This window comes from Numida meleagris, chromosome 8 (genome assembly GCF_002078875.1).
Source record: "Numida meleagris isolate 19003 breed g44 Domestic line chromosome 8, NumMel1.0, whole genome shotgun sequence".
NCBI lineage: Eukaryota > Metazoa > Chordata > Aves > Galliformes > Numididae > Numida > Numida meleagris.
In genome coordinates, this window is record NC_034416.1 from 11,386,813 (window position 1) to 11,412,109 (window position 25,297).

The 25,297-nt window shown below is 42.4% G+C and overlaps 3 protein-coding genes across 6 annotated transcripts in view; 1 reads left to right on the forward strand and 2 right to left on the reverse strand.

The window, feature by feature from the left end:
- Window positions 1–8,547, reverse strand: part of ZNF185 (zinc finger protein 185 with LIM domain) — a 57,202-nt gene extending 48,655 nt beyond the window's left edge. The window contains exons 1-2 of one of the 2 annotated variants that reach the window (XM_021405691.1): window positions 7,462–7,480; window positions 1,207–1,306 (exon numbers count right to left, since the gene is read on the reverse strand). The gene's annotated coding sequence lies outside the window, so the exon portion shown is untranslated. Of the gene's footprint in view, window positions 1–1,206; window positions 1,307–7,461 lie in introns of both variants that reach the window. The other variant, XM_021405690.1, reaches the window with a different exon arrangement.
- On the reverse strand, window positions 8,697–23,311 carry NSDHL (NAD(P) dependent steroid dehydrogenase-like). 3 transcript variants are annotated; one of them, XM_021405699.1, is made up of 8 exons: window positions 23,193–23,311; window positions 18,696–18,745; window positions 16,725–16,886; window positions 15,668–15,814; window positions 14,152–14,280; window positions 12,384–12,526; window positions 10,382–10,484; window positions 8,697–9,720 (listed from the first exon to the last, which is right to left on the reverse strand). In XM_021405699.1, the coding sequence occupies exons 2-8, from the start codon at window positions 18,714–18,716 to the stop codon at window positions 9,385–9,387; spliced, it is 1,041 nt and encodes a 346-aa protein (XP_021261374.1). In that variant the 5' UTR covers window positions 18,717–18,745; window positions 23,193–23,311; the 3' UTR covers window positions 8,697–9,384. The 3 variants fall into 3 exon arrangements, with proteins under 3 accessions (XP_021261374.1, XP_021261375.1, XP_021261376.1); XM_021405700.1 differs by lacking the exon at window positions 23,193–23,311 and adding an exon at window positions 20,203–20,340; XM_021405701.1 differs by lacking the exon at window positions 23,193–23,311 and adding an exon at window positions 19,577–20,127.
- On the forward strand, window positions 20,500–24,323 carry CETN2 (centrin 2). The gene is made up of 5 exons (XM_021405704.1): window positions 20,500–20,642; window positions 20,842–21,000; window positions 22,046–22,174; window positions 22,923–23,060; window positions 24,192–24,323. Exons 1-5 carry the CDS (start codon window positions 20,640–20,642, stop codon window positions 24,279–24,281), a joined length of 519 nt encoding a protein of 172 aa, XP_021261379.1. The 5' UTR covers window positions 20,500–20,639; the 3' UTR covers window positions 24,282–24,323.

Genomic DNA, 25,297 nt, shown 5'->3' on the forward strand with positions numbered 1-25,297 from the left:
TCTCCTGCCTTCTCTTTGCAGCTCTGCGACAGATCTGCTGCAGGACAAACCACCAGTGTGCTCAGCTGGGATGTGCTATAACAGAGCTAATAATACATCCCTGGCTCCCACCAACATGGCAGATACAACATCTGAAAAACCCTGATGCCAACATTGTTATTCCAATTGCAGATCTTTCTCCCTGATCTACTTGCGCAGGCTCAGCAGAGCTTTCTTCCCCAAAGGCTGCTGCTGATCCCAGCTAAGATAGGCACAGGAGAGAAGGCGATGTTCGCAGAGCCACACCCTGAGCGTGCACAGAGTGGTGTCCAATGCAGGAAACAGTCTGTTTAAAATACAGCCCAGTCACTACCTCCATAAGGCATCCTCTAATTCAGGCCTCTAGCTGACAGTGCAGCTTTATTTTCAGTAACCCCTGAGTCATCCCATCCTTTGCTGAAGGCTCGTTCAGGTTATTTCCTGAAATAATAGTGACTAAAAGGCTGGCCAGGCTGTTAGGTGCACTAGGTCCCCTGCCAAACGAGCAGAAGGTACACCCCAGGGTCTAAGGACTACCATCTTTTTTCTAACATGAACACAATGTTCTGCAATGAATGTTCAAAAAAAAAAAAAAAAGCATCTATTATGTGCACCTTGACAGTAAACAAAAAAATTTGAAAAGAAAATTCTAAAACAATACATCCAAGTTTTACTAGCTGCAGACAAACACTTTGTTGAACTGGCACAAATGCAGGCGAAAATGTCAGTTGCAATGATGTCTATCAACATTGCTCTCTTCCTCAGAAGAAAGAAAGGCAGCAAAGAATTGTTTTTTTAATTAACCAAGAGATTACAGGTGTAGTGATAAGTAATATTTTGTTTCTAGCCTAAAAATACTGGTCCAAGCATACATACAAAGCTTCTGCGATATAAAGACAGGTCTTAAACTCAGGGGTGTGGTGAAAAGGTAGAACAGCAGAGAATGTATTTCTGAGTTGGCAATTCTTATCACAACTTGGATGCTCAAGCTGCTGGTAAAAGACTTGTTGCACAGCATGTGGTGGAGTGAGATACGCAGAAATGCCAAGAGAGGCACTTCTTTCCACCCAACATGAACTGCCCCCACTCTAGCCTGTCATTGTCAACTTTCTGAATGCTTCTGAAGCTTCATTCTCCCATGTTTCACCTCCTGATGTCACCTAGAAGTCCCAGTGATTCAGTACTGACCTCACACAGCCTTCCTCTTTCAGGAATACACACTAGCACTTGCTAGCACCTCAGTCCCACACCGGGCTCTCCATGCTGGGCTGATCCTGTGGCAATGCTCCTGATAGAAGGAACAAAGGAAGACATTTTATTTCACTTAATTTAGCCATAGCTTTCTGGTGCAAACACTAGCTATGACATTTCAGCTGATGGCTTACAGAACTGTGAGATGTAAGGCTGCTACAGAGCAATGCTCAATAAAGGACAGCATTTGCCCGCTCACTGCTACACAACATACTGGCCATAGGCAGCTCCTTAAGAGTAAAGCAAGGAGAGATTTAAGGCTTGTTTGTGAAAGCCAAGGAAGGACTATGATAAAGCTAAAACTGCCACTCATGGACAATCTGTGCTGGAATAAAAGGGTCTTTATTCTGCTGTATCTACTTCCCCTTCCATTTATTTCCCATTTCAGTAGGAGGAAGCTGTGATTCACTCATGAACTGCAGCCCTAGGGAGAGAAAGTAACACATGGCTTCTCCTTCCCTGATGTCTGCGGTGCCCCCAGTAGTGAAATATCCACATCTCTTAAAGTGTTTTGAATACAAAATCCTGAGAACCTCCATCATTTTTTGAGACTTACATAGAGAAAAATAGCAACAGTGATAACAGGATTTGCCCAGGCCTCACAGTCATGCTGAGAAGGAGCAGTCAAGTCCCAGTCAACCACAGCAACTGGGGAGCCCATGGACTGCAGCTCCCCATCAGTGTAGTAGGAACTCAACTCTGGCAATACCTGCTCTTCAACCAGTGCTTGCACAGAAGGTCCTGGCTTACTGTTGCATTTAAACCTGCAACCCATCCAGCAGTTTCAGTTCACTCCATGAGTTTTGGTGCAGTTGCTTTCAGTTGCAGTAATGCAATTGCAAGGAGAATCAAGTTTTGTGCATTTCAAAGATATGAGTTCTGCATGGGGAACATCAATCGACCCCAACACACGCAGCAGCCTTGAAACCATTTAGCACATGGCTGTCAAACACCACTTCCTGTAGAAAGAGGCAAGCAAGGAAAATTCTAGCCATGGGTGTTACTAGAGGAGCAGAGAAGTGGATGCTCGAGGCACAGCACGGATGTGACAGCTCTCAGGGAGCAGGCTTCCTATTTAACAGCCCAGAGAAAGAAAGAGATAGTACGTCTTTAAAGTCAGAAAAGGGGAAGATCTCATGAGCTGTTGTCTTTGAGGACTAGGATACCCTGGAGATGGACTTCCTACTTCTTACCTAGACTAGGACAATGCCAGAGGGCGAGAGACAACAGACACCACTGCAAATGTAGTATACATGTATATACATGTTAGTATACAGATATATTAACATAAACTGCAGCTTTGTCTTTTATTTCCCAGTAAGGAGAGAAGGGTAGGATCATCTTTTTCCTTTACAAAAAGGTTTTCATACTCTTTGCTCAGATCAAAAGAACCATGACCAGCCATGCAGACAGATTACTTCAGACTGGAGATTTCCAGGGCTGTGGTGTCACCCCAGTTCACACTAATCCCATACTGCAAACAAAGCTCAGCAAGCACATCTATGGTGGGAGCAGCTTGAACAGTTAGGGACAATCACTCTCAAACAAATCTTTGTGGTTTTATCCCAATAAAGCTTAGAAAAACCTCTTTCCAAAGTACAGTTGACTGTCACTCACACCAGCAGGCACAGAATCCCTGATGGGTGTTTTTCTTCTTCATAATTACAGGAGCATATTCAGTTTTTAATGACATGGCATTTCAAAATTACAGCAGTGGCCAGAGGCAGAAGGTTTTTTTTTTGACAGCCAGGGGCAGGCCTGTGTGACACTGGATATGTAGCACATCATAGGGCCACTCAGATGCAGCACTAGCAGGTTACTCCAGACCAAAAGCTGAAAGATCACACAGTAAATCTGTAAGGAAAGTCAATTTGTCTACCTTCAGGCATTTAACTTAGACAAGCAGATCAGCAACCTCTTTTTTTCTAGCTTTTAGAATAAGCTTTAGCACAAAGACTCCAAAATGAAGGGATTCTTATGTGTGGTTTCTAATATAAACATGCAGTGTGTATGCACATGCCTGTGTGTAGGTGGAGTGAAATCAGGCCTTTTTTGGCCCTTTCATTCACTAACATATACAGCAACAACTACAAGCCTGACATTGAGACACCAAGAAAAATATAACTCTTAACCCTGAAAGTAGTAGTAGCTTCTCCAAGCTGGCAGTTGTAGGTTAAATATTGACACATTCATGAAACTTCAGGACAAAGGCACCAAGCTCAGTCTCGCCAACAGGGCCAGCCTCATCTGGAAATAGCAGCGTTAACCTGCATACCTCCAGAGCAAACCCTGAGTGTGCTATGGTCAACAGAAGCCCTTATCTTCATCAGTGCAGGAGCAGAATCCAAGAAGGGCCTTTTTCCTCTGTACAAGGTTAAAATCCATAGGGTCTAGCTTGGAAACACCCCAACCTGCTGCAGATTTGGACTCCCTTCTCAGGCCATGGGCTAAAGGTGTGGTCAAGCTGCCATCCAGCTGTGCTGGAGACAGCCCAGCCCCACGCAGGAAAGACTTGTGCTGCTGTTTCAAAAACCTTTGAGAGGCACACATATTCCTCCAGTAGACAAGGGAGGAAGCAACAGGTTAGAAGAACTTTGTTTTTTTCCTCCTATCTCCAGTTAGGCAACATGGTTTTTCTGTAATGGCTGCAGGTAAATTTCAGCCTGGAGTATCTGATTTTATGAGGAAATGGATTCTCCCTGCAACTCCCTTACAAGAAAAGCACAAGCACCTCCCAAAGATGTTTCAGTTAAGACTGCTTAATGTTTATTTCACCATTGATTATTTGACTTCTTTATATTCCTTAATACACTGCAAAGCAGACCATTTGGGATCAACAAGGCATAAGAATTACATCACACAAGGAAGCTGCAGACACAGAAACCTTTCATAAACTGGAGAGAATGCCTAACAGCAAGAGATTTAAAGAACTCAGCGTAGGTAAAAAGGAAAAAAACCACAACAACCAAAAAACAGAAGTGACTTGACCACAGTATAGGACAACATTTCAAGAATAGAACATAGCAAGCACAAAGGACACATTCATCCAGGAAATAGAAAAACTGAGGACTGAGCTTCAACTAGACACTTCAAGCTTTGAGTTTGCAGATGAGTTGTGTTTGTTTTTAGAGGAACAATGGCAGTAAATACTGCCAGTGCTCTGAAACTCCAGCAGATGAGCTCTCTGTTTCTCTAAGAAAACCAGAAGCCGTGCCAAAGAGGATACCAGAGCAACAACCAGTGATGAGGAAGCTCAGGCTGGCAGGTTGGGCTGCCTCTGATATGTATATACTGTGTTCTCTTTTAGGTAGGGTCAGACAGCCTGTTCTAAGCTCCCTGCTGCCCAGGGAACACTCCTACCACTTCCAGAGACAGCCAGTCTAAAACTAGTAGGTGTAACTCTGCAGTACGTTCCTTTGCAGAGGTGCAGCTCACATACCTTTAGAAACAGCAATGTCTACAAGGCAGGGACCTGCTCAACTTTTGAAATCCAGGCAGTTAGCCTTAGAGGAAGGGGGCTGTGCATTGCAGAGCAATTCTTGTCATTCTGCTGACAGCAGTGGACTTCTGCCTAGAAGCACACAGTCTGACCATTCCAGCTTGTATTTGAGCAGTTACAGTCTATTTAGAATTTGAGTCTCGTCATGAAAAATGAGTTACCACCACTCTGAAGCACTGAACTCCACATAAATATCTCCTGTCTTTTGGGTAACAATTTCCCCGTGCAAACACCTTGCACTGAACACACAAGAAAGGCACCCAACACATCAATATTTTGGGTCTTTGCCAAGGTTACAGAAAAGCAAAGCCTCAGTAGAGACTGAAAAGAGCTGCGATGAGTAGAAGGGTGTAAAATCGCTACACCCATTTGTTGCAAGGGAAACAAACTGGTTTTTCATGAGGCGTCATTACTAAGCGCTTCTGAAATGCCAGACCTCACCTTCCTAATAGCAGGTAGCAGAACAGAATCATATATACTTGACTATTTAGGGCCAGAATAAAATAATCTTACCAGGAAACCACCCATGGTCATGAAAACATATCTACACAGGAGGCAAGGAGCTCTCAGAACTAAGATAATATTGTCTTGCCAGTAAACACTGGGCAAAAGAGAAGCTGTGGCTAAGAGCCAGCCTGATGGTACTGCTAAGACAGTGAAACAATACATGCAATCTGCTAGCAGAAACACCCTCAAACATGCTCTGTTGCAAGCAGGGAGATGCCTATTTATTTCTCATCGCCAGCTCAGCAAGCCTCCCCCAGGCTCTAAGGCAAACAAGTAGCTTTCCTTCTCCCATAATAAGGGCCAAGTTGCACCATCACATACACCTGTGGACCTGGCACTTTCAAAGGGTTTGCACAAGTGTTAACAAAACTTGGTAAACAATTCTCTCCAGGAGCAGAGTACAGCCCATCTACGTCATGTTTGGCTTTGTAGGGCTAAAAGCTGTGGAAACTCATACTGATGCTCTGAGATAACTACCACCAAAAGATCTGAATAATGTATGCAGGGATTTATAGAGTCAAAAGGTGCCACTTCCACAATTCCACAAAAGGGTTAATTTGAGCACTGTGATAGATGGTAGGTAGGTCCCTGTATGCATAAGACACTGAAAGTAGAGAGCTTTCATACTTGTTACCGTATGCCTGCATGATGTAAACATTATCCTCTGACTAAAACCTCCTACATATCCACCTCAGGCTTGACACAAATTTGTCTCAGTGCTCTCTGGACATACAAGATGGTTTCTGTCCTTTTTCACCAATTGTTCCTCTTACTTTTTCTGAGTAATTACAACTCAGCCATTATTTTTCCTTTCTGGCACCAAGGGGTGTCTCTGGACAAGACCTCCTCTGCACTCCAAGGCCAAGACTGAAAAGCATTTCTTAGCCTGAAACGCTCCTCCAGCACATGCATTCCTTCCACAGTCTCTCTATAAGGGAAGTGGGGTTTTTATTTACTTCAGCTCCATTTAGAGAAGCACTTGTCTTCTTCTCCCTCTTCTATTTCTCTAGGGAAAGAAATTGAAGATCTCATTTATCTCTTCTGTTGCTTGTCAAACAAAAAACCATCTCAGGTCAGCAAGATTAGGAGCCGCAGCAAAAGCCAGGAAAGCAAAGTGAAAGAGATTACAAGTCTGACAAGAGTGCCCTCGGAAAGTCTTTGAAGTTTCCAGCAGCTCCTGTTGAACGTTACTAACAAGAGGGGCAGATGTGACCCTAGATGTTTGGAATGAAATTTTGTCAACAGCAATTTTTGCTTTGTTCATTCCTGCTTGCTTGCATGCTTACACAAGACACACGCAAGATACTAGCTGCAAAGAGAAATCATGCAAAAAATTAAAGGCAGGAGAATACAGATCTGTAAAGATCTCATTTGTTCGCATAGAAAATGGAAGACAGGACTTGCATGGGTGCTTACTGGGTTAAGAAGCAGAGTTGAAAGGAGGAGGCTTGATCAGGGATAGAAAGAGGCTATGGATAATGCAAGGTTCCTCCTCTATTGTGGCCAGGGCTATAGGCATCGCAATGTCAAGTTCCACCACAGCAACAATGTGTGTTTACTTCTGTTTTGCAGAACAGAAGCTAGTGAGCCTCTCAGAAGAAATGCTGGGAACTGACCTAATTACATAGGGAATACCAAGTCAACCCAACTTCAGCATGATGCAACACTTCTTTCCGTGCCCAGCTCTGGGAAACTGCTTACCCCCATACAAGCAAAAATCTAGCTTACTCTTGCTGTATTAACCAGACACATGAAGGGAAAATACTATCTGCTGCTTATTGTCCAGCAGACCTGAACTTCCAGTGCCTCTTGTTTCTAAAGAACCTTCTGGATTTACCTTCACAATGCACAGGGAGCTGAGCAACTGCACAGGAGCTTCACCCAAGGACTGAGAGACAGCGCTTTTGAGACAGTCAGAAGCAGCAAGACAGACCTAGCTAGGAAACGCCATCTAGAGGCAAACTGTGTTTGCCTGCTTATTTTTGAGTAGTCAGTACACGCTCCTTTCCCTTCAGTACAATCCTGTTCTCCTATCATTTCTGGGTGATCACGGTTATCCCTACCTCGCAATGAAGACCTAAAGTTCTATGCTGCACCATGAGTCCGAACAGCAGCACACTCAGCTCTTCTGTGGCAGCTCTGCATCTGAATTAGAATGCTCTGCCCTCAAGGCTTTTTGTACTTACCAGTTTGGAACCATCAGCTACTTCTACTGCATGTAGCAGGTGCAACTGAACTGCCCATTTTCACAAGGCCGCTCTTCTAGCAGCAATTTACAAGCTTAAAGTCAGCTGACTGCAAAAACCTGGAAGCAGGCCCAGCTTCAGACAGAGGAGCTGGAGCAAACTTCAGTCCTTCCCAATCCTTAAAGGTGAATTGCGTGACCTTTTACAAAGCTTGGGAATAAAGCCATGACTCTCAGCTAGGTGTGGTTTCACCATTATGTCTTTTTATATGGCATAAACTGCATAGATATGGATGGGGCACCCATAGCCTGTTACATCACTAAAGTAACAAGGAAAGAATGGGTCTTCACATTAACAGTGAATTTGTGGCAGCACACTGATGTATCATACAAGGTAGCTCAACCCAGATATTTGAAAGAACATGTCTCCCAGTGAAAGTGGATGTGGAATGATATAAGCAGATTCAGTCGGTCTCTTTTCATTGTTGCTCTTGGGGTGAGAGAAACCCTGCTTAAGAATTGCATCCTAGAATTCAAGCTTTAAATATTTAACCCTACACGCTGGAAAAAGAACAGCCAAGGTGTTTGACCAGTGCAAATATGAGTTGTGTGAAGTGACCAAAGCAACTGGGTATTTACATCAAGATCAAGCAAGAAAAACGTTGGTAAAACTAGCCCTAAGATGACCAGAAGCTTAAGAAAAAAATCATCATTTCTATGGGACTCTGGCAGCACACTGAGCTCTCAGATGAGGTCAAGGCTCACTGAGCTAGGCACAATTATGAAAACACAGTGAGACACTGCCCGCAGTTCTGAGACTTGGGAAGTTCCAACCCTAACCTAAGCTCTTCATCAAAAACAAAAAGAAACACAACTACCAAAGCACTTAGCAAGATTATGGAGTAAAATAAACTTAATATAAGAGGCAAACTAAACAGTTTGGTGAACCTAGTATTATAATCATTTTCTTGTGGAATAATTTCTCATGTTATGAAGGGTCGATGCAACACAATGCCAATTATCAACAATAACATGGCAGACAAGATGAGAGCCTTGTGCAACAGATCTTCCAATCAATATAATTCCTACTGGAAGCAAGCAAGCTATGGTAAAATAAGTGCTGACTGACAATGGCCACAGCAAAGATTTCTTCTCCCCACAAAGGGAATGATTCAAACCCTGTTTATGCTGAGATGCTCAGAATAGGATCTGCCCTCTCAAAGATGCAACACAAAGTTAGGAGTTTATCTCTTCTTTTATTTATATTCTTTTTGAATAGGACTAGGCTCCTGTAGAGGTAAAGGCACATGCTTCCTTACAAGAAGCCTAATGTGCCTTTTCTCAGGTTTCTTCCTGATTCCTCAGTAAGAGACCAAATCAACCCACCAATCACAGCGATACCTAAAAGCAGTCCCAGAATAATAAAGTCAATTTCAGTGGTTTAAAAAGAAAAAAAGAAAAAAGGTGGTAGAAATCCTTTTTGGTGTGAGTCTCTGTTTCATCATTCCTGCGTTGAAAAAAGCCAAACCACAGAGAGGAATCAGTCGTGAAGTATTTCATCAACGGATCTGCAGCTATGAGAAGAGGTGGCTGTTATCACCAGAGCAACAAAACAGAGGACAAGGGTGGAGAGGAAAGGAAGGAATGCTGATGCGTGGGGCTGGGACTGAAGAGGGCACAGCAGGGTGTTAATTCATAGTCCTTAGGGTTAGGCAGCTGCTTTGGAACAACAAATCATCAAAAGAAAGAACTGTTAGCACAGCTACTACATGAAGTTTTTTTCCAACCCAGAGAAATCTGTTTGGTGACAAGGAGGAATGAGTTTGGGAAAACTCCCCATTTCACAGAATTGGCTTCAGTGTTCATGTTAAGATATCAAAACAATTAGGAAAATCAAGCAGAAATAAAATCCATCCTTGACTTCTCAGGCCTTAGACCGGCGTAGGTGGGGGTAGCTCTGGAGAGTCCTGTCTATTGCTTCATCCAAACTCACCACTGGCTTGTAGCCCATGTCTCTTTTGGCCCGTTCACAGCTATAGTAGTGAAATGTCCCAGCTAATGCTACCCGCATTGGGGTAAAAGTGGGCTTGATGGTGATCAGCGGACTTAGCAGCCACAGCACTAGAGACAAGAACAGGGCCAGGTAATATGCCAGCCAGTAGGGAATATAGTACTTAGGTGCATCGTAGTTCAAGCCAGTCAAGATACGGGACATGAAAGCCCAGAAAGGAATTGGTTCATCATTTGTGATATGAAATGCCTGAAAGACAAAAAGCCGGATAAAAAAAACATGGTTTGCACAAACAGCCCAGCTCATGTTCACACCCAGGAGACTGACATCTCGCACTTGACTGCCAATGTTTTCACAAGAAACTACTTTTCACCAACCACCTCCAGCTGAAAAGCAGTGAATCCCTTCTTTGCTCTGAAATCCAGCTACTTCTGACATTCCACAGGTTAGGTTACTCACAACTGGTCAAACTGAATGACACAACACAATGCAAACACATTAAAGCATGCCCAGAGCACGGTGGTGCTATGAAAATCTTAACATTTCTATCACTCTGTACTTTACTGCATAAAAGCTAAGTAACTATGTTTCTTATGCATGATTTTGGATACCCACAATTCTACCTGGACTTCCTTTCAGAATGTGTTCTAAAAAATTAAGTTGAAGTATTTGCACGCATCTTGCCCCACACTGTTGCATAAAATGGTCACCAGATGAGCAACCATTAATTATATCCACAGACTGACAGAAAAATAGACTGTTTGTGTGAGCCGGTTACACTCATCTTAGATCAACATTCAGCACAGATAACATGAACTAGGGAACAGGCACATGCAATGAAGTAAGGCATGCAGATGAAGTTCAGCTAGGAGACATCCACTCCCCTTTCCCTTGCCACTTCCTTCCTTACCTTCCCACACACAGGAGAGTCTTTCTGAAGGTGTTCTGCAGCTAGGATATGTCCATGGACCACATTTTCCACATAGGTGAAATCTACTAAGTTCTTCCCATCCCTGCACAGATTAAAGGAAAAGAAGTTGGCTCAAAGGTGATCTAGGCTGAAAAACTGCTTGTAGCAAAAGGAAGGACTTTCACACAACATACATTTCATAGAATGGCTTGAGTTGGAAGGGACATCAAGGAACATCAAGTTCCAACAGCCCTGCTGCAAGCAGGGTTGCCAGTTGCTAGATCAAGTACTAGATCAGGCTGCTCAGGGCCCCATCCAACCTGGCCTTGATCATCAGGGACAGGGCTTCCACAACCTCTCTGAGCAGTCTGTTCCAGCACCTCACCACCCTCTCAGTGAAAAACTTCCCCTGACATCTAAACTAACTCTTCTGTCCTTTAGTTTAAAACCACTCCCTCTTGTCCCATCACTATCTACCACGTATAAAGTTGATTTCTCTCCTGTTTATAATCTCCCTTTAAATATTGGCCAATTTGATTCCTCTTCTCCTTCTGTGCTATGTCACAACTTGAAGTTGTGCCCTCTGATACAAAATGCACCTCATTTTGACACAGCGGAAAAGATACTGTCTCAGCTCTTGTTAAGACCCACAGAAAGTTTCTACTCCCATAACAGTACCCTATTTAAGCCTGCTGCAGATCCTACAGATCCCAGAATCAGCACAGTGATCCACAGAAGCAGGACAGATACGAACACAGTGGTAACTAGCACAGAGAAAGTCACTTAAGGACAAGCTTTCAATTATTAATTTCTTGGCTCATGAAATTTTAACTTACTCAGTAAGCCAAATTCAGTCCCTGTTGAAACAGATTTAACCCACTGCATTAAATCCACTTCTGCACAGCTACAGAAAATAGATCTGCATACCACTTTCAAGAATCCAGCTAAATCAAACAAATGGTTTGTTACAAAACCCATCACCGCACTCATTTGGACATAAAAACAACATTGCTGCAACCCAACATCCTCAGAATTAATACTTTTCACTTTCAACTTTCATGGATGAATAGCGATTTGCTTTCTTGGAAGGGATATGCAGATCTTTATAGCAGTAGGGAAATTCAAGTGAGGAAAGCATGTTTGAGCTGGAAGAGAGTGGACACAAAGTGAAAAGGTCAAGTTTATATAGGTTTGCTGTTCACAGATCAATTTGGGAGATTAGTCTAGAATTGAACTTTAAGGAAGAATAAGACCAAAAAACAGCCCTATTCCCCTTTCTCTTATCCTATTCATTCACATGCGTATGTACACAGAACAGCTTCCTGCATGCAATAAAAATCTATTATAAATTAAAGAGCACATTTCTTTTCAAGACTGTAATACAAATTAAAAAGCTACGTAGGAGCAGCACGAACTATTTCTTGCTTTAACATTTCAGTGGTCCACTGGAAGCTGTGCAAGGCTGAATAACAAGGCAAACATCTAATATTCACAACATTAAGATCAAAGAACACTGTTGTACACTCAAGATCCTCAAATACCATTAGTGTATATTAGTTAACAGAAAGCAATCTGAGCACTCCTATTAAAAAGAAAAGCCTTTGGACTGTGCAAAGGAAGCACAAGCTACATTCGCTTTCCCCACTGATACACTTCTTGCATGAAGAACACTTCCTCACCTGAGCGCATGAGTCCCTAACAGAAAAAGGCGAGGGAAGCAGAATCCTGCATCACAGGTGAAAAGTTTCAGAAACTTACATTTTCCCCCCCAGAATTATGTTGCAGTTCCCAAGAAGAGTCTGCCAGTGCAGAAAATTGAATCCTGCCTTCTCCCCTCTGACGCTGAACACCTCAGGACAAGAATCCTGACTTACTTATTATCATGAATTATCCTACCCTTATGTAGGAAGATCACTCCATGCAACACCACCACTCCTGACTTAGTACTATCCCTTTCCAAAAAGGTTCAACAGAAGCTATAAAATGACTAAGCCTTGCTCACCCAATTATGAACTTCATTTTGCCACTCTTAGCTGCTTGGATGAGGATGGGAACCAGCTGAGGGTCTCTTGGACCAAATATTCCATGTGGGCGAATAGCAGTAGTGAAGAAATTGTTGTCTGGGTCATTTGCACTCAGCACTTCCTGTAAGGAAAAAAGGTTAGGAAGAAGGTAGCTTAGTAATATAACCCAACAGCAACACTAGAACAGACAGACATTTCCTCATCATCTTGGGAAGAATTACTACCCATTGACACCTTTATAAATGATCCTTCCTCTTTTTTTTTTCCCTATCTCCTTTAAGAAAAACAGACAAATCCTTTTTCATTACTGACCACTTAATGAATTGACAGGCAAAGGGAAGGAACCCTCATTCAACCCCATGAAATCCAGAAGAATTTTCCAGACTTGTCAGAAAAGGGCACTGAACAATCCAATTTTTGTCAATTAATGGAAGACTTTTATCATAGGCCTTGTTGATTGCAGCTAGAAGGGGTGTGATCCCTCTTTCCTGGCTGCACCAAGTGCTGCATAGATTTAATTCTATGGGGAGTTTCCGAAAGTGTTCTATTAATTTTCTACTGCTATTCTTTATAGTAAGAAATTCAAGAACACCACATGCAAATAAATCCTGAATACTTTTTACCAATTCAACCCAAATAAAGATGTAATTAAAAGAATATTGGGCCAGCCCTGTTACTCACAAGCTTCCACTTTGTTAGTCCACTTTACAGTAAAGACTTATGCTTGTGAATGAACAGATGTTTTTACACTGTTCTTAACTAAACTCTTCTCAAGGAACCTAAGAAAAATTCTTAAAGGTTAATACTCTACATAAGAGGACACATTATCAGCTTCAATCTAGAAGCAAGTCTAAGTTCTTCTTGCACAAAAAGCCTAAATTCATTCCAGAAATGAAATACAAATCGTTTGTTTGCTTTGATTTACAACAGTCATGCCATATTTAGAACACAAATACTGCAGCATTAAGAACCTGACACAGAACAGCTACTAGTGACCTGTAGACTTCCAGAGCAGTGGACATTAAGATGTAAAGTGAAATCTTCAAACACTAGCAAGAAAATCGTCAACATATGGTCAACAGCATTAGTCTGAAGTGTTTCTAGGCTGTCGTGCTCCTTAACTCAGTCCATATCTCCATGTCTTCTCCTTCTCCAGTAACTCGTTCACAGTTTCAGCTGTAACACACATTCAGTACCACTAGTACCTTCAGGGGCAAGTCAGGTAAACAGTGGGTCTGAGGCAGCCTTCCAAAGAGGCAGAGAGGGCAAAACCCTTCCCCCTTCAAAACAAAGCTGAATCAATTAAGAAAAAGGATTATCACATTACTTTTCATTGAAAAGCCATGTCCGTGTCAGTTTTTATTCTTTCCCCAGAACCTTTCCTCCACTCCAATCTAACATCCTATTTCATTCAACTTTCCTGGAATAAGTGAACGTATTTCCACAGCTCCCTAGTCTCCACACTGAAAATAAGACAACTAAAATCAGACAGCTTTGTCCAAAAGAAAACAAGTCTCTGTTCCAATTACACCCTGAACACCTTAGGCAGACATTGCTACAAGAGCATCATTTTACATAGATTTTCTTCAGAACGAGACATTTCTTCTTAACAAAAGGAAGATTCTGGGGGAGAAAGAGAGATCTGTTCAAGACTGAAGAGTCTCCTGTGTCCCCCAGGGCATGCCCTACTTTTAGAAGGGCACTTTTTAGCACTGAAAATAGTGTTAACCAGATGGTGATGGATACCTTCTCCTGTAGGATCTTCGTCTCTGTGTAGTAGTCGATAGGTTTTTTTGCATAAGGGAGATCTTCTGTTCCATTTTTTATGTCTGTCCCCTCAAAAACAACACTGGCACTGCTAGTTAACACCAGTTTCTGCAATGCATGTGAAAGAAAACAGCTGTTTAAAGCCAAAGACAAAAGGGTGATTATTTATGAAAGTTGAGTAAGGACAACAATAATCAAATGTTTCTATGGAGAAAAAGCTACATCTAGAAAATAGTCTTCTGCTAGCCCATGCTCTAGAACTGCAGGTAAGAAAACTCATCACTCCTTTAACGAACTCCATAACATAATTTACTGCTTCCTGAATGAAAATGAAAATATTTCATGCTTTCAGGGTAACCAATCAATGGGAAAATACCTCTAAGAAAAGTCACGGCACCTACTTGGCTTGGCATACTTCAGCATTTAACAAGCAATAAGTTTAATGCTTCACATGCAGTGAGTATTTTTAAGACGTATCTGCTCATCTTTGTGATAACAATATAATGCCAGATTACAACAAAAAGAATTCTTATCCAGGATGTTTTTGTTGGCTAAAAGTGGGCCCTCAGTTTCAAAATAGAAATCCAGTGATACATTTGGGTAGTCAGAAATATGTGGTTTTAAACCAGATCTACATTTTAATAGAAAGATAACTGGATCCAACAAGTTCCAACAGGACTTACTTCTTGCCATGACAGAATCTAGACTAAGCCAGAAGGTAAACACCACATTGCATTGCCTGTTTCTTACAATAGCTTACAACACGAAGAAGGGGAGCAAAAATTAAAAAACCACCAAGCCACTGTGGGCTAGGAGTCCTATGTAATTCTAAGCATTCCGTTCTGTATTTGTACGTGTACAAGGTGTTTTGGATGCAACATCTCTGTCCAAAGCAAGGGATCTTCTCAGACACTGTGCTTGACAATGTGGTAAGAGTTTGACTAAAAACTCATGTGATATCATAACAACACACCAAGAGAAAAAAGTCTGCCTTAAGAGCAGCCTGGTTTCTTCTGTCTTTCATTTATGGGTAAATGACTTTCTAAACCAATTCATACTAAGATTGTACCACAAGTGTGCTCCTTTTCATTAGATGTCAATGAATTCACATAAGTAATAGATGCCATGAATATTTCCACTGCAGGAAAAGCTACCTTTAGAGCTGTCCCCCTCATTAAGGCATGAAAGAATCCACTTGCCAGCTCTCCCTTGGGGGATTCTCAAATGTCTGGTAAAACAGATTTTAATGGATACCTTCCCATAGTAAGGGAAATTGCAATGTATAGGTTTTCTGGGACAAATACAGACTGAGCTTATATTAGATGCTAAGGAGAAACTCTTGCTCTCCTAAAATTAACTTTCACAAAACAAGTAGGAATTCAATATCTCAGAGTCCTTTGCCCTTCTCCCAAACCAGAAGGAAACTGCTCTATGGTACAGAAATCACAAATTCACACCAGCAACTCACACATTCCACAAGCTTTTCTACCCTTACCTGCACTCCAGCTTCTTTGCAGGCTTCAATGACTGCTTTGGTTCCCATAAAATTCACCTTATAAAATAGTTCCCTGTTGTCACTTGAAGGCGCTGGCGATGCACAATGAAATGCCACTGAAACATCTTGTAAAGCTGGGAGTAAGGCCTAGAAGAAGATATATTGCTCAAGATGGCAATGAAACAACAGCAACAGTGACTACTCAGGAAAAAAAAGCACAGTTCTTTTTCTCATGAGAAGAAAACTACTAAATTTCAAGTCATGTTCTTTCCATAATGGCGAGCAGCTGGAATAGGATTAGCCTTACTGGTCTTCACAGCATCCTTCTCGTTAGGAGAAAAAAAAAAAAAGCACTACACCATCTTTTCTTTCCAGACAAGAACCTGGGAACTTTCTGAGACCTGGAGGCTATCTAAGCTTAACCACATACAACAGTCTCAAGAGCAGGCATGAGACTCAAAATTACTGGGGGAGAGGAGTTAGAAGAATCTGCATGCAATACATTTAACAGCCAGCAGTACCCCATGGCACTGTCTGTCTCTGAGATGATTGTCATAAAGCTCTGAGACATGATACTTTACACTGGTGGGGAGACCTCTCTTCACGTTGCATACAAATGCTTTTGCTAGGGCTCACATGCATGACTTAAGGCAAGACATCTTACTGTGTCTTAACTGTGTGGAATAATGCATTCTGCCATTCTCTTGCAGTGGAGGCTAGCAAGGAGAGTACCTACATGCAATTACCAATAGTGACAGTAGTTAAGCTGTCTATCTGAGCTAACAGTAATGCAAACTGAAATCCAGAAACAAGTTCTGTTCCTTTCCACTTCAAGCAGACATTTGAGTATATTTCTTTAAGTGTTCTAGATGAGGCTACCCCAGAAAACTGTTTAGGCTATGACTACACCAGGAAAGACTGGGAGGCACATACACATACTCTTTCACAGACTGTATGATGCCTTCAGGCCTCTTGATGTTTCTAAGGCTTGTCTGTTTGTATGGACATTCGTATAAACAGCATGCTTCCCACCTACACAATTTTCAGTTGTCTGTACCTCTTTGTTGCAAAGGTCTCCCAGAAAAAACTGCACTCTGTCATTGTCAAATCTCTTCTGAATATCAAACACATTGACTGAGTAGCCCTTGTCCAGTAGCTTCTCTACCATGTGCTGGCCTAAGAATCCGGAGCCACCGATCACTGTACATTTCTTACCAGTCTGCAAAGACAGGGAGAAAAAAGCATCACAGCAAGCAGATGTACATCAGCAGCACCCTAATGTAAAGCATGCAGAACTCACTTCAGCCACACAACACAGGTAACACAAAATAGTAACTTAATCACAGCTAACAAGGACAAAGCCATTTTCAGAGCATGAGGAACTTATGCTCCTCCAAGCCAAGAAAGCAATCAGGTAAAGGCAAAGCTCATTCTCCTTAATTAGTCATTAGTTCTTCATTTCTTTCAAATGCTTTTTAATTCAGTGGCTGAAATCACTAATTAACAGATTCTGGTCTGGTCACTCGTCTAACTGGAATGACTCTGGAGACTTCACCACCAACACAGAACATACAGGCAATGATTGAGGAAGTTTTTGTACAAAGATTGCTCTGTCTTTGCTGGAAATAGATTTGCTCTTCATTGTTGCTACACAAAGACCCACCTCTGCAGTTTTTCTGGAGGGAATTTTAACCCAGTGAAACCACGCAAAGACAACAGTTGTTTGGAAGCTTCCAAGTGCTACACCATCCAATAAAGATTCAATGGCAGAAGTGTCAATTATCCACAACAGACATAAGTTCAGTGAAACTGAGCAACTACAGTAAGACATAACCAGTTTCTTGGAACTGTGCATGCTAAGCACAGACTGATTAAAAGCATTAAAATAACAAACAGATGTTCTGCTGGGTTGGACCAACTATATATCTGGTCCATTCTGATCCAGCACGTTCTTTGTGAAATGAAAACAACAAAGCTGCACACAGCACTGAACCACTTTCAAACAGTGGCAGAATGATGCCCTCTGTCTGACTAAGCAGCAACATCATAATTTTCTCCTGCTGCAGCTGATACACTCCAGGCTTTTCTATATAGCAATTTCCCCACTTGCCCAAGCAGAACAGTATTTTTTAAATAAATCTCATCACCAATTAATCTTTAGTGCATATTTATAACCTGCAATACAGGCACCTCCTGGGAAAGCAATAACGGGACCAACTCATTGCCCAGAACCAGTGTACCTGCAGTTCACAGTGCTGCTCCTGGACTCTTTGACCCTTAAAGAAAAGGCTGGCCAAAAGTCAGGCTACACGTGATTACACTGACCATAGGAAATGAACCATCTAATAAACATTGTGTAATGAAGATACAATAAGCTGTTCATGCTCTCTAACATGATGCTACATTGATTCTTGTTTGGTGTTTTTCTGTTTTCTAAATATTTGAGATCCACTGCTCTTAGTTGTGTCTCAAAAGAAAAAACGAGAAAGGAGTCCAGAAGGTAGAAATTCTCCTACAAGCAAGAAACACAGGTAACATAACAGAACAGCTTATCAATCTGTACTTCTAACTTAGTGCCCAAACAGCCCTTTAAGGGAAACAAGATTTTATTCTTTCCATATTAAAAGCCTCCTGCAGTCAGTGTAATAATGGTAGAATGAGGTTACAACAGTCTGGTCTATCCCAGCGACCTCATCCAGTCCCTCATCTGCATAAGAGCATGGAACAGCATTAAGGTACATCAGAATGATCCTGGTGTAACAAGATCTCCACACCAATTGATTTGGCAGCACTGACAAAGTCCTTGGGGTTTTTAGGGGATTGGAGTATCACTTTGGTCTCTCTGGAACTGTAATGGCAGCAAATACATCCCTTGGTAAATCACTTTTCCACCAGCAATAGCTTTGGAGCAGGCCTTAATGCAGAAGCAGCCTAATTTCATCTGGATATGGTTACAGAAGACTTATCTATGAAAACATGTTCCCATCAGACAGATCTTCATACAGCAAGGTGGAAGTCCTCAACTCACCGTTCTGAAGCGTGTGGCCATTTCTCAGATTTTTTAGTATCTGCCAATTCCTTCAGAAAAAAAGAATAATATTTTATTCACAATATAACAGTCATCTTGCTTAAGAACAACACAAGCACAGTTTTTTAAAACAAATTTCTAGTTACTAAAATTGAGGAGAAGCCATTACACTAAAGCAAAACAGTAAAAAGTTAATTTTCCTGGACCTGCTGAACTAGATAAGCAATACAAGACTAACACTGACATCAAATAGCTTTCTCAAGGGCACAACTTCAATAAAATCAAATACACCTGATTTCAAAGGCATCTTTTTATTTAGGCTTGCATTAGCTTCACGTACTTCCTTTAAACCCAAACATTCGTAGTCCAAAACCACATACAACTTTCTTTGGCAGTTCCCTCTTCAAAAAAAATAGAGTTGCTTGAGGGTGTTAGGAATAACAAGACAGAAATGAAGCACCATGCTCACACTCATCAAGGAACAAATGCCAGCAAAGAGAGCTGAGATTCTCCAAGTTCTTACACTACAGGCTGCTGATGGCCCCAGCTTCGTTAACACATTCTTACCCCTGTGATAGCAAACAAAGCTCCCATCTTGGCTGGGGTCCTACCACGCAGAGTGTAACAGAAAAGCAGAAGAAAAGATAACATACTTATCTAGGTCTGCTTCCATCACAGAAGCGAGCTACAAAGATCTCTGATGGTTTTACAGTCACTTTAAAAAAATCAGTACGGTAACTGCTGCTTTAGAGGCTGACTCCATCCTCCTGATTCTCAGTTGCTCACACTGCCTCCTACTGTCTGCACACTGAGGTGGATGATGGGTACACCAGCTACAAGTCAATCATTTCCCATGCTCAGCGTTCCCTGACCCACCTCACCTGACCGACACGCGCTCACACCATTGGATGGGACTCCGGAAGAGCTACACCAATGTCGCTATCACGGTACCACACCTGTGAGCACGGAGCGAGCAGGAAGACGAGAAGCTGTGCGTGCCCTATCCCTGGAGGCACTCCAGGCCAAGTTGGATGGGGCCCTGGGCAGCTGCTGAGTGGCAACCAGCCCATGGAAAGGGTTTGGAATTAGATGACTCTTAAGGTTCCTTCCAACTCAGGCCATTCTATAGTTCTATGAGAACGTCGCTGTTGAACTAGCTCGCTTAAAAAGCCACACAGCTCACTGTTCTTTTTCGTTCCCTGAAAAGCCCTCTGAGGTGACATGGAAAACGCTCAAGAAAGGACTGGTGCCTGCCCCAGTCCAAAGGGGCTGGGAAAAACAGCCATGAGGTGATCTGACCTGCAGCTGCCCCTCCCTCCCTCAGCACAGGCCCCACCGCTCACAGCCACTGAGGAGCTGCTTCGCCTCCAGTTTCCCTTCAGTTCTTCCATCCCCATCCCAGAGAACCCCCTCAAATCTCGCCTCCACATGACCCCAGCTTCCCTCACATCCCTCAGCCGCCCCTTCCGTGGCTTTTTCCGTGCCTCAGACCCCAATTCCCTCTCACCTCACCGAGACGCCCTCACCCCCTCCTCAGCTCCCCTCACAGCAATCGTTCAACTCCGCCCCTTCTTCCCCTTCCACCAATCAGCGCGGATTCTTTCGCAATGTCCCGCCCAGCTCGCAAAAGCCGGACACATCCCCTCCTGCGAGCCCTGGGCTGAGCATCGCGCCAGACAGTTGCCTCTCGCTGATTGGCCGCTCGCCCTCCTCACTTCAGCCAATCGCGTTGACGAAAGGCACAGAGGTGCCATCGCCTCTTGGATCCACCCCAACCACGTGCTGGCCAATAGCCACCTTTCGAGCTCCTCCCGCGCTCGTCTCTCCACCAATGAGAGAAATGGTTACCATAGCAACGGCGTGGTGGCGTTAGCCAATGGGGAAAGGTAGTATTGAGTAGCGGCCGGACAGGACTGGAGCCGCCCCGAGGCACCGGCCGCCGGGATGGTGAGTGCGGTCCGGCCCAGTGGTGGGAGCGGGCTTCGGGCTCAGTCCTGTTCCGCCTTCCCGGCAAGGGGGTTGCGGGGCCGCCCCTGTCAGCCTGCATCGGCCCCGGGGCGAGCTGAGGGGGCCGCCGTTCCGCGGGCCTTCCCCGCTCTTCCCGGGGCGGTCTGATGCCCGTTTGCTCTTGTGTTGCTGTGCCAAGGCCTCCAGCTTCAAGAAGCCCTCGCTGGGAGCAGCGTCCCAGAGGAAGAAATCGAGTCCCAAGCCGGAGCTGACTGAAGAGCAGAAGCAGGAGATCCGGGAGGCCTTCGACCTGTTTGACACAGATGGCACTGGGAACATAGATGTTAAGGAGCTAAAGGTAAAGCTTTCTGTTGCTGAAAGCACACCCCTGGACAGGTTGTAAGTGACCTTACACAGAAAGGACTTGCAGATTTTTTTTTTCCCCCAGAGTAAAACCCTTGCTGTCAATAAGCACATTGCCCTCTAGCTATAACTTCTACTACTACCTCCAGACAGAGTGCTTGAAATCATGCAAAATGTTTCTGTACATTCATTCAAATAAGTCTTTTCCACAAAAATGGAAAAAACAACTAATTTAAGTTCCCAGTGGCCTACAAACACAAGAGCTTCCATCTTTGTGCTATCAGATTAAAGTCCATAAGGAGTTCAGTAGAGTAGCAAGTATGATGAAGACTTCTTGCATGGAGTCACTTGTATTAAAGCATGGTTAATTATTTTTTTTTTTTTACCCCCCCCCCCCCAAGCCATTTCTATGTCTTACCGTTAGACATCTTGCTCACAAAAGGGTCTGCAGGGAGCTTTTTTTAAATTATTATTCCGTGTCATGTTTCTCCTTACAAAGTGAGTGAGTAGCAGTTCTCTTGACAGGAAAGCAGTAGCATTCCATTTTCCAGCAGCATGGGAAGTTGCTACAGCACTACATTAAGGTTTTTTTTTTTTTTCTACTTTAAGAATGAAAGTGGGACGCTTTATTTTCTGAATCCCCATCATAGGAATTAAACTGTTGTATACCAAAATGGATGTGCTAAGACTTCATAACACAATCCAGGTTTCTCTCAAAAAATCTTTTCTCCTAAGATTATTTCCATCTTCCTGCTAGTTCTGACAAGGGGATGTGGCTACAATGGTTAAAATGTGTTAGGAAATTCTGGTATTAATGGAAGGAGTGATTCCAGAATATGACTGGTTGCTTGTTTTCTGCATCCTAACATGCCCTTGTGCACTGAAAAACATTGCTCTAAGAGTGCTCCTTGACCTTGCTGCTCTTCTTGAGAACATGTTCTAACATGGTATGGCACAAAGTTTAACTTTGTTTTTTTTACTAGGAGGTATTTTTCTGCTTATAGTTTTGTATGACTTATAATTTTCTTTTGGCCTTACAGGTGGCCATGAGAGCACTAGGGTTTGAACCTAAGAAAGAAGAGATCAAGAAAATGATATCAGACATCGATAAGGAAGGAACAGGAAAAATTAGTTTCAGTGACTTCTTAGCAGTGATGACCCAGAAAATGGTATGTCAACTTTGAAAGTCAAAGTAGAAGAAATCCTGAAAATAGATGAGTCACTTTCACCTCCTCTTCATTTTAGTGAAAGATGGAAAAAAGCACAGTCAGACCACACACCTCCCCCATTCTCAAGCTTCATCAGATCAAGTTACTAACACTAAACAAGTTCTGTATACATGTTCTGTTGTATTTTTTTTTTTTAGTGTTCATTTGCAGTTCATCCTTAATGCTAAACAAGTTAAATCTTTCTTGGTCATAAACCACTTCACTCATTTACTTGAGCAATAAGGTTGAAATGTTAAGAAGCTTCTTTAACAATCAGTGTCATGCACACATGACAAGGGATAAAATGAAACCAGGGCTTTTATCAAGATAAGACAGCTCTGGCCTGTAGAATGCTGTCAGGAGTATTGATGCATTACATGGATGAAAGATATTTACAGATGAGATCTCTGCTTTTAAAAGTCCTAGAAAATATTGGGTAAAAACAAGTATTTAACAGTGGGGGATCCTGACACTGAAATCCTGAAAACATCTAACAAGATGTGAAAGAAAAGAACTTGAAGCCCTGAGGTTCAAGGAGTATTATTATGTCTGTCTACCTTCAGCTTTTGTATGTATACTTCTGGCAGACTGGGTATATTTAGAGTTTCTCAGTATTACTAATGCTTGTATGTCATAATTGCAATTTTTATTTTGAGTATTATATATAGGATGACCAATGCTTTTCTCCTTAAACTTATACTTCCTTAAGGCTGAAAAAGATTCTAAAGAGGAGATTCTCAAAGCTTTCAAGCTCTTTGATGATGATGAAACTGGCAAGATCTCTTTCAAAAACCTCAAACGCGTAGCCAAAGAACTGGGTGAAAATCTCACAGATGAAGAGCTGCAGGTTTGTACCTGATATACGCAACCGTATGCTCTGCTGACAAAGAAGCAAAATTGCTTCTCATGGGTTCTTAGTGATACCAGGCAAAGAATTTGCAGGTAGGCTAAGAGCTGTATACAGAAGAACTGAACTTACCAACTGCTGAAGGAGCTCTCTAGCAATGCAGCACTCCTCCTCAAGAAGCAGCCTAAGTCTAAGAGATGTTCTTTATCTGTGGCTGGCCCTTATATGATCCCGGGGGGGGGGGGGTCCACCCTGGGTCCAGCCCTTCTGGTCATGTGGGGAGCACAGGTGCAAACAATTTGCCTGCACTCCCTAGGCCAGACACACCCCTTCACCAGGTGCTCAATCACCAGTTCAAGCTGTGACCTAACAGTTCCCCTACACAATATAATGCGCAAACACTCACTGTCAGCCCTTGTGGATTGTGAATGTTGAAAGGTCCAGATTATGCTTTGTTCATTGAATTTGACGACAGTCACATAATGTTTGTGTATTGGTTTCATGTTTGGTTTTAAATCCATGTAAATAGCTACAATCTCATTCTCCTCCTATTTAGGGACCTGAAGCCTCTCTCTAACTATTGAGAATAAAGAGTGGGAATCTGTTTTTCAGTGGAGAAGGATGCTACTTCAGGGGTCACAAAGTTTTTATGTAAAGGCAGCAGTCTCTCAGTTTTAGGTGCTGTCCTCTAGCATCCCATGGGATCTTTACTCTTAAGCTGTAATGCTTAATTTAAGCTCTTTCCCTAAAGAAATGGAAAAGCTGCTGTCGATTTGGGAATAGGTTCTAAGGCCAAAGATGAGTTAAGCGTACATGGTTAACTTGTGTCACAGTAACTGTCACTCTTTGTGGAATTACAGTGATGGAAAAGGAACAACTCTGCTCCAAGTACTCCATTTCTTCAAGGACAGTTCCTCTAATAGGACATATACTACGCATATTTTTTATGAAACATATATAAACGTATTGTATAGTTTAAAAAAATACTTTGAAGCATGTTAGGTCTGACATTGAGCCAACATTGTCCTGTCCAATGCTATTTACTAAAGAGTGATTCTGATTCTGAATTGATCTAATCATTCGGATTCTACTCTAATCTGCATCTAATTTCTGAATACAAATGTCTTCCAGGAAATGATTGATGAAGCAGACAGAGATGGGGATGGGGAAGTGAACGAGCAAGAATTCTTGCGGATCATGAAGAAGACCAGCCTTTACTGAAACTGAATTTTATTTTTTTTGCACATGTGTGTGTATGTCTGGTAGGTGCCTCACTTTTTCGAGCTTTTTATTTCTTTGAAGAGACCAGAAAAGTTAGGTCAATACTTTCTTTTAAGCGGATGATCTTAAACTTGTATTTGTGAACAATTACCAACTGTTAACCTGGTTACATGTTGCAACGTGGTTGCTTGTTTGCGTTCCTAAGGTGTTCTCACTGTTTGTTTTCAAGGCGGAAATTACATTTTTCAGTAACAGTGTTCAGATCCTTTTCTGACTGTAAGACACCTGTCAAATCATTATGGTTTGGTAAAGAAAGAACTCAGAATCTGAAAGTGTAAAGTTGTATTTCCCAGCAGTCGAAGTTTCTAGTTAACACCTTGATTTGGGCTCAGTGACAGTGAACTCTTTATATGACGTACTTGTGGGGATCAGCTTTTTTTACTCTGTCTTATGGTGATTATTCCCTTCCCCTTTTTTAGTATGCTCTTAAAACTCAAGAAGTAAATGGACTGCTGCAACTTAACTTCCTGCTATTCAGTTCACATATTTAAAGAGATCTCTTTGCAGAAGGAGAAAGTTAGCAGTGCTGGTGATACGTAGGTTTGCAGGAATATTCAGTGGTTTCAAATATAAGATTGTACTTAAAATAAAGTGTCTTATTTTAAGCCATCAGAGTTGTGGAAAGAAGTATACAAAAATACAGCTCCACTGGTACAACATTGCCTGATCTATGGACAAATAATAAAAGGATTCTCATGGGTACTTAAAAGTTGACATTTGAAGTCTTCACGAGGGCTCTAGTTACTAACTGCATGGCTATAGAGACAAAGCTACACAGAATACACAGTATTCTGTCTTTGAAATGGCACCTGTCTGAGGTGAGAGCAGAACTGAAGGATGGCTTTTGCTTTGTGTTGGCAGGAAACAAGCTCCCCCATCCTTCTGCTGCTTCTGTTTGTGCCAGCAGTTCCTCTGGTATCCTCCCTCCTCACTCTCAGATGAGGGAAGGACGAATT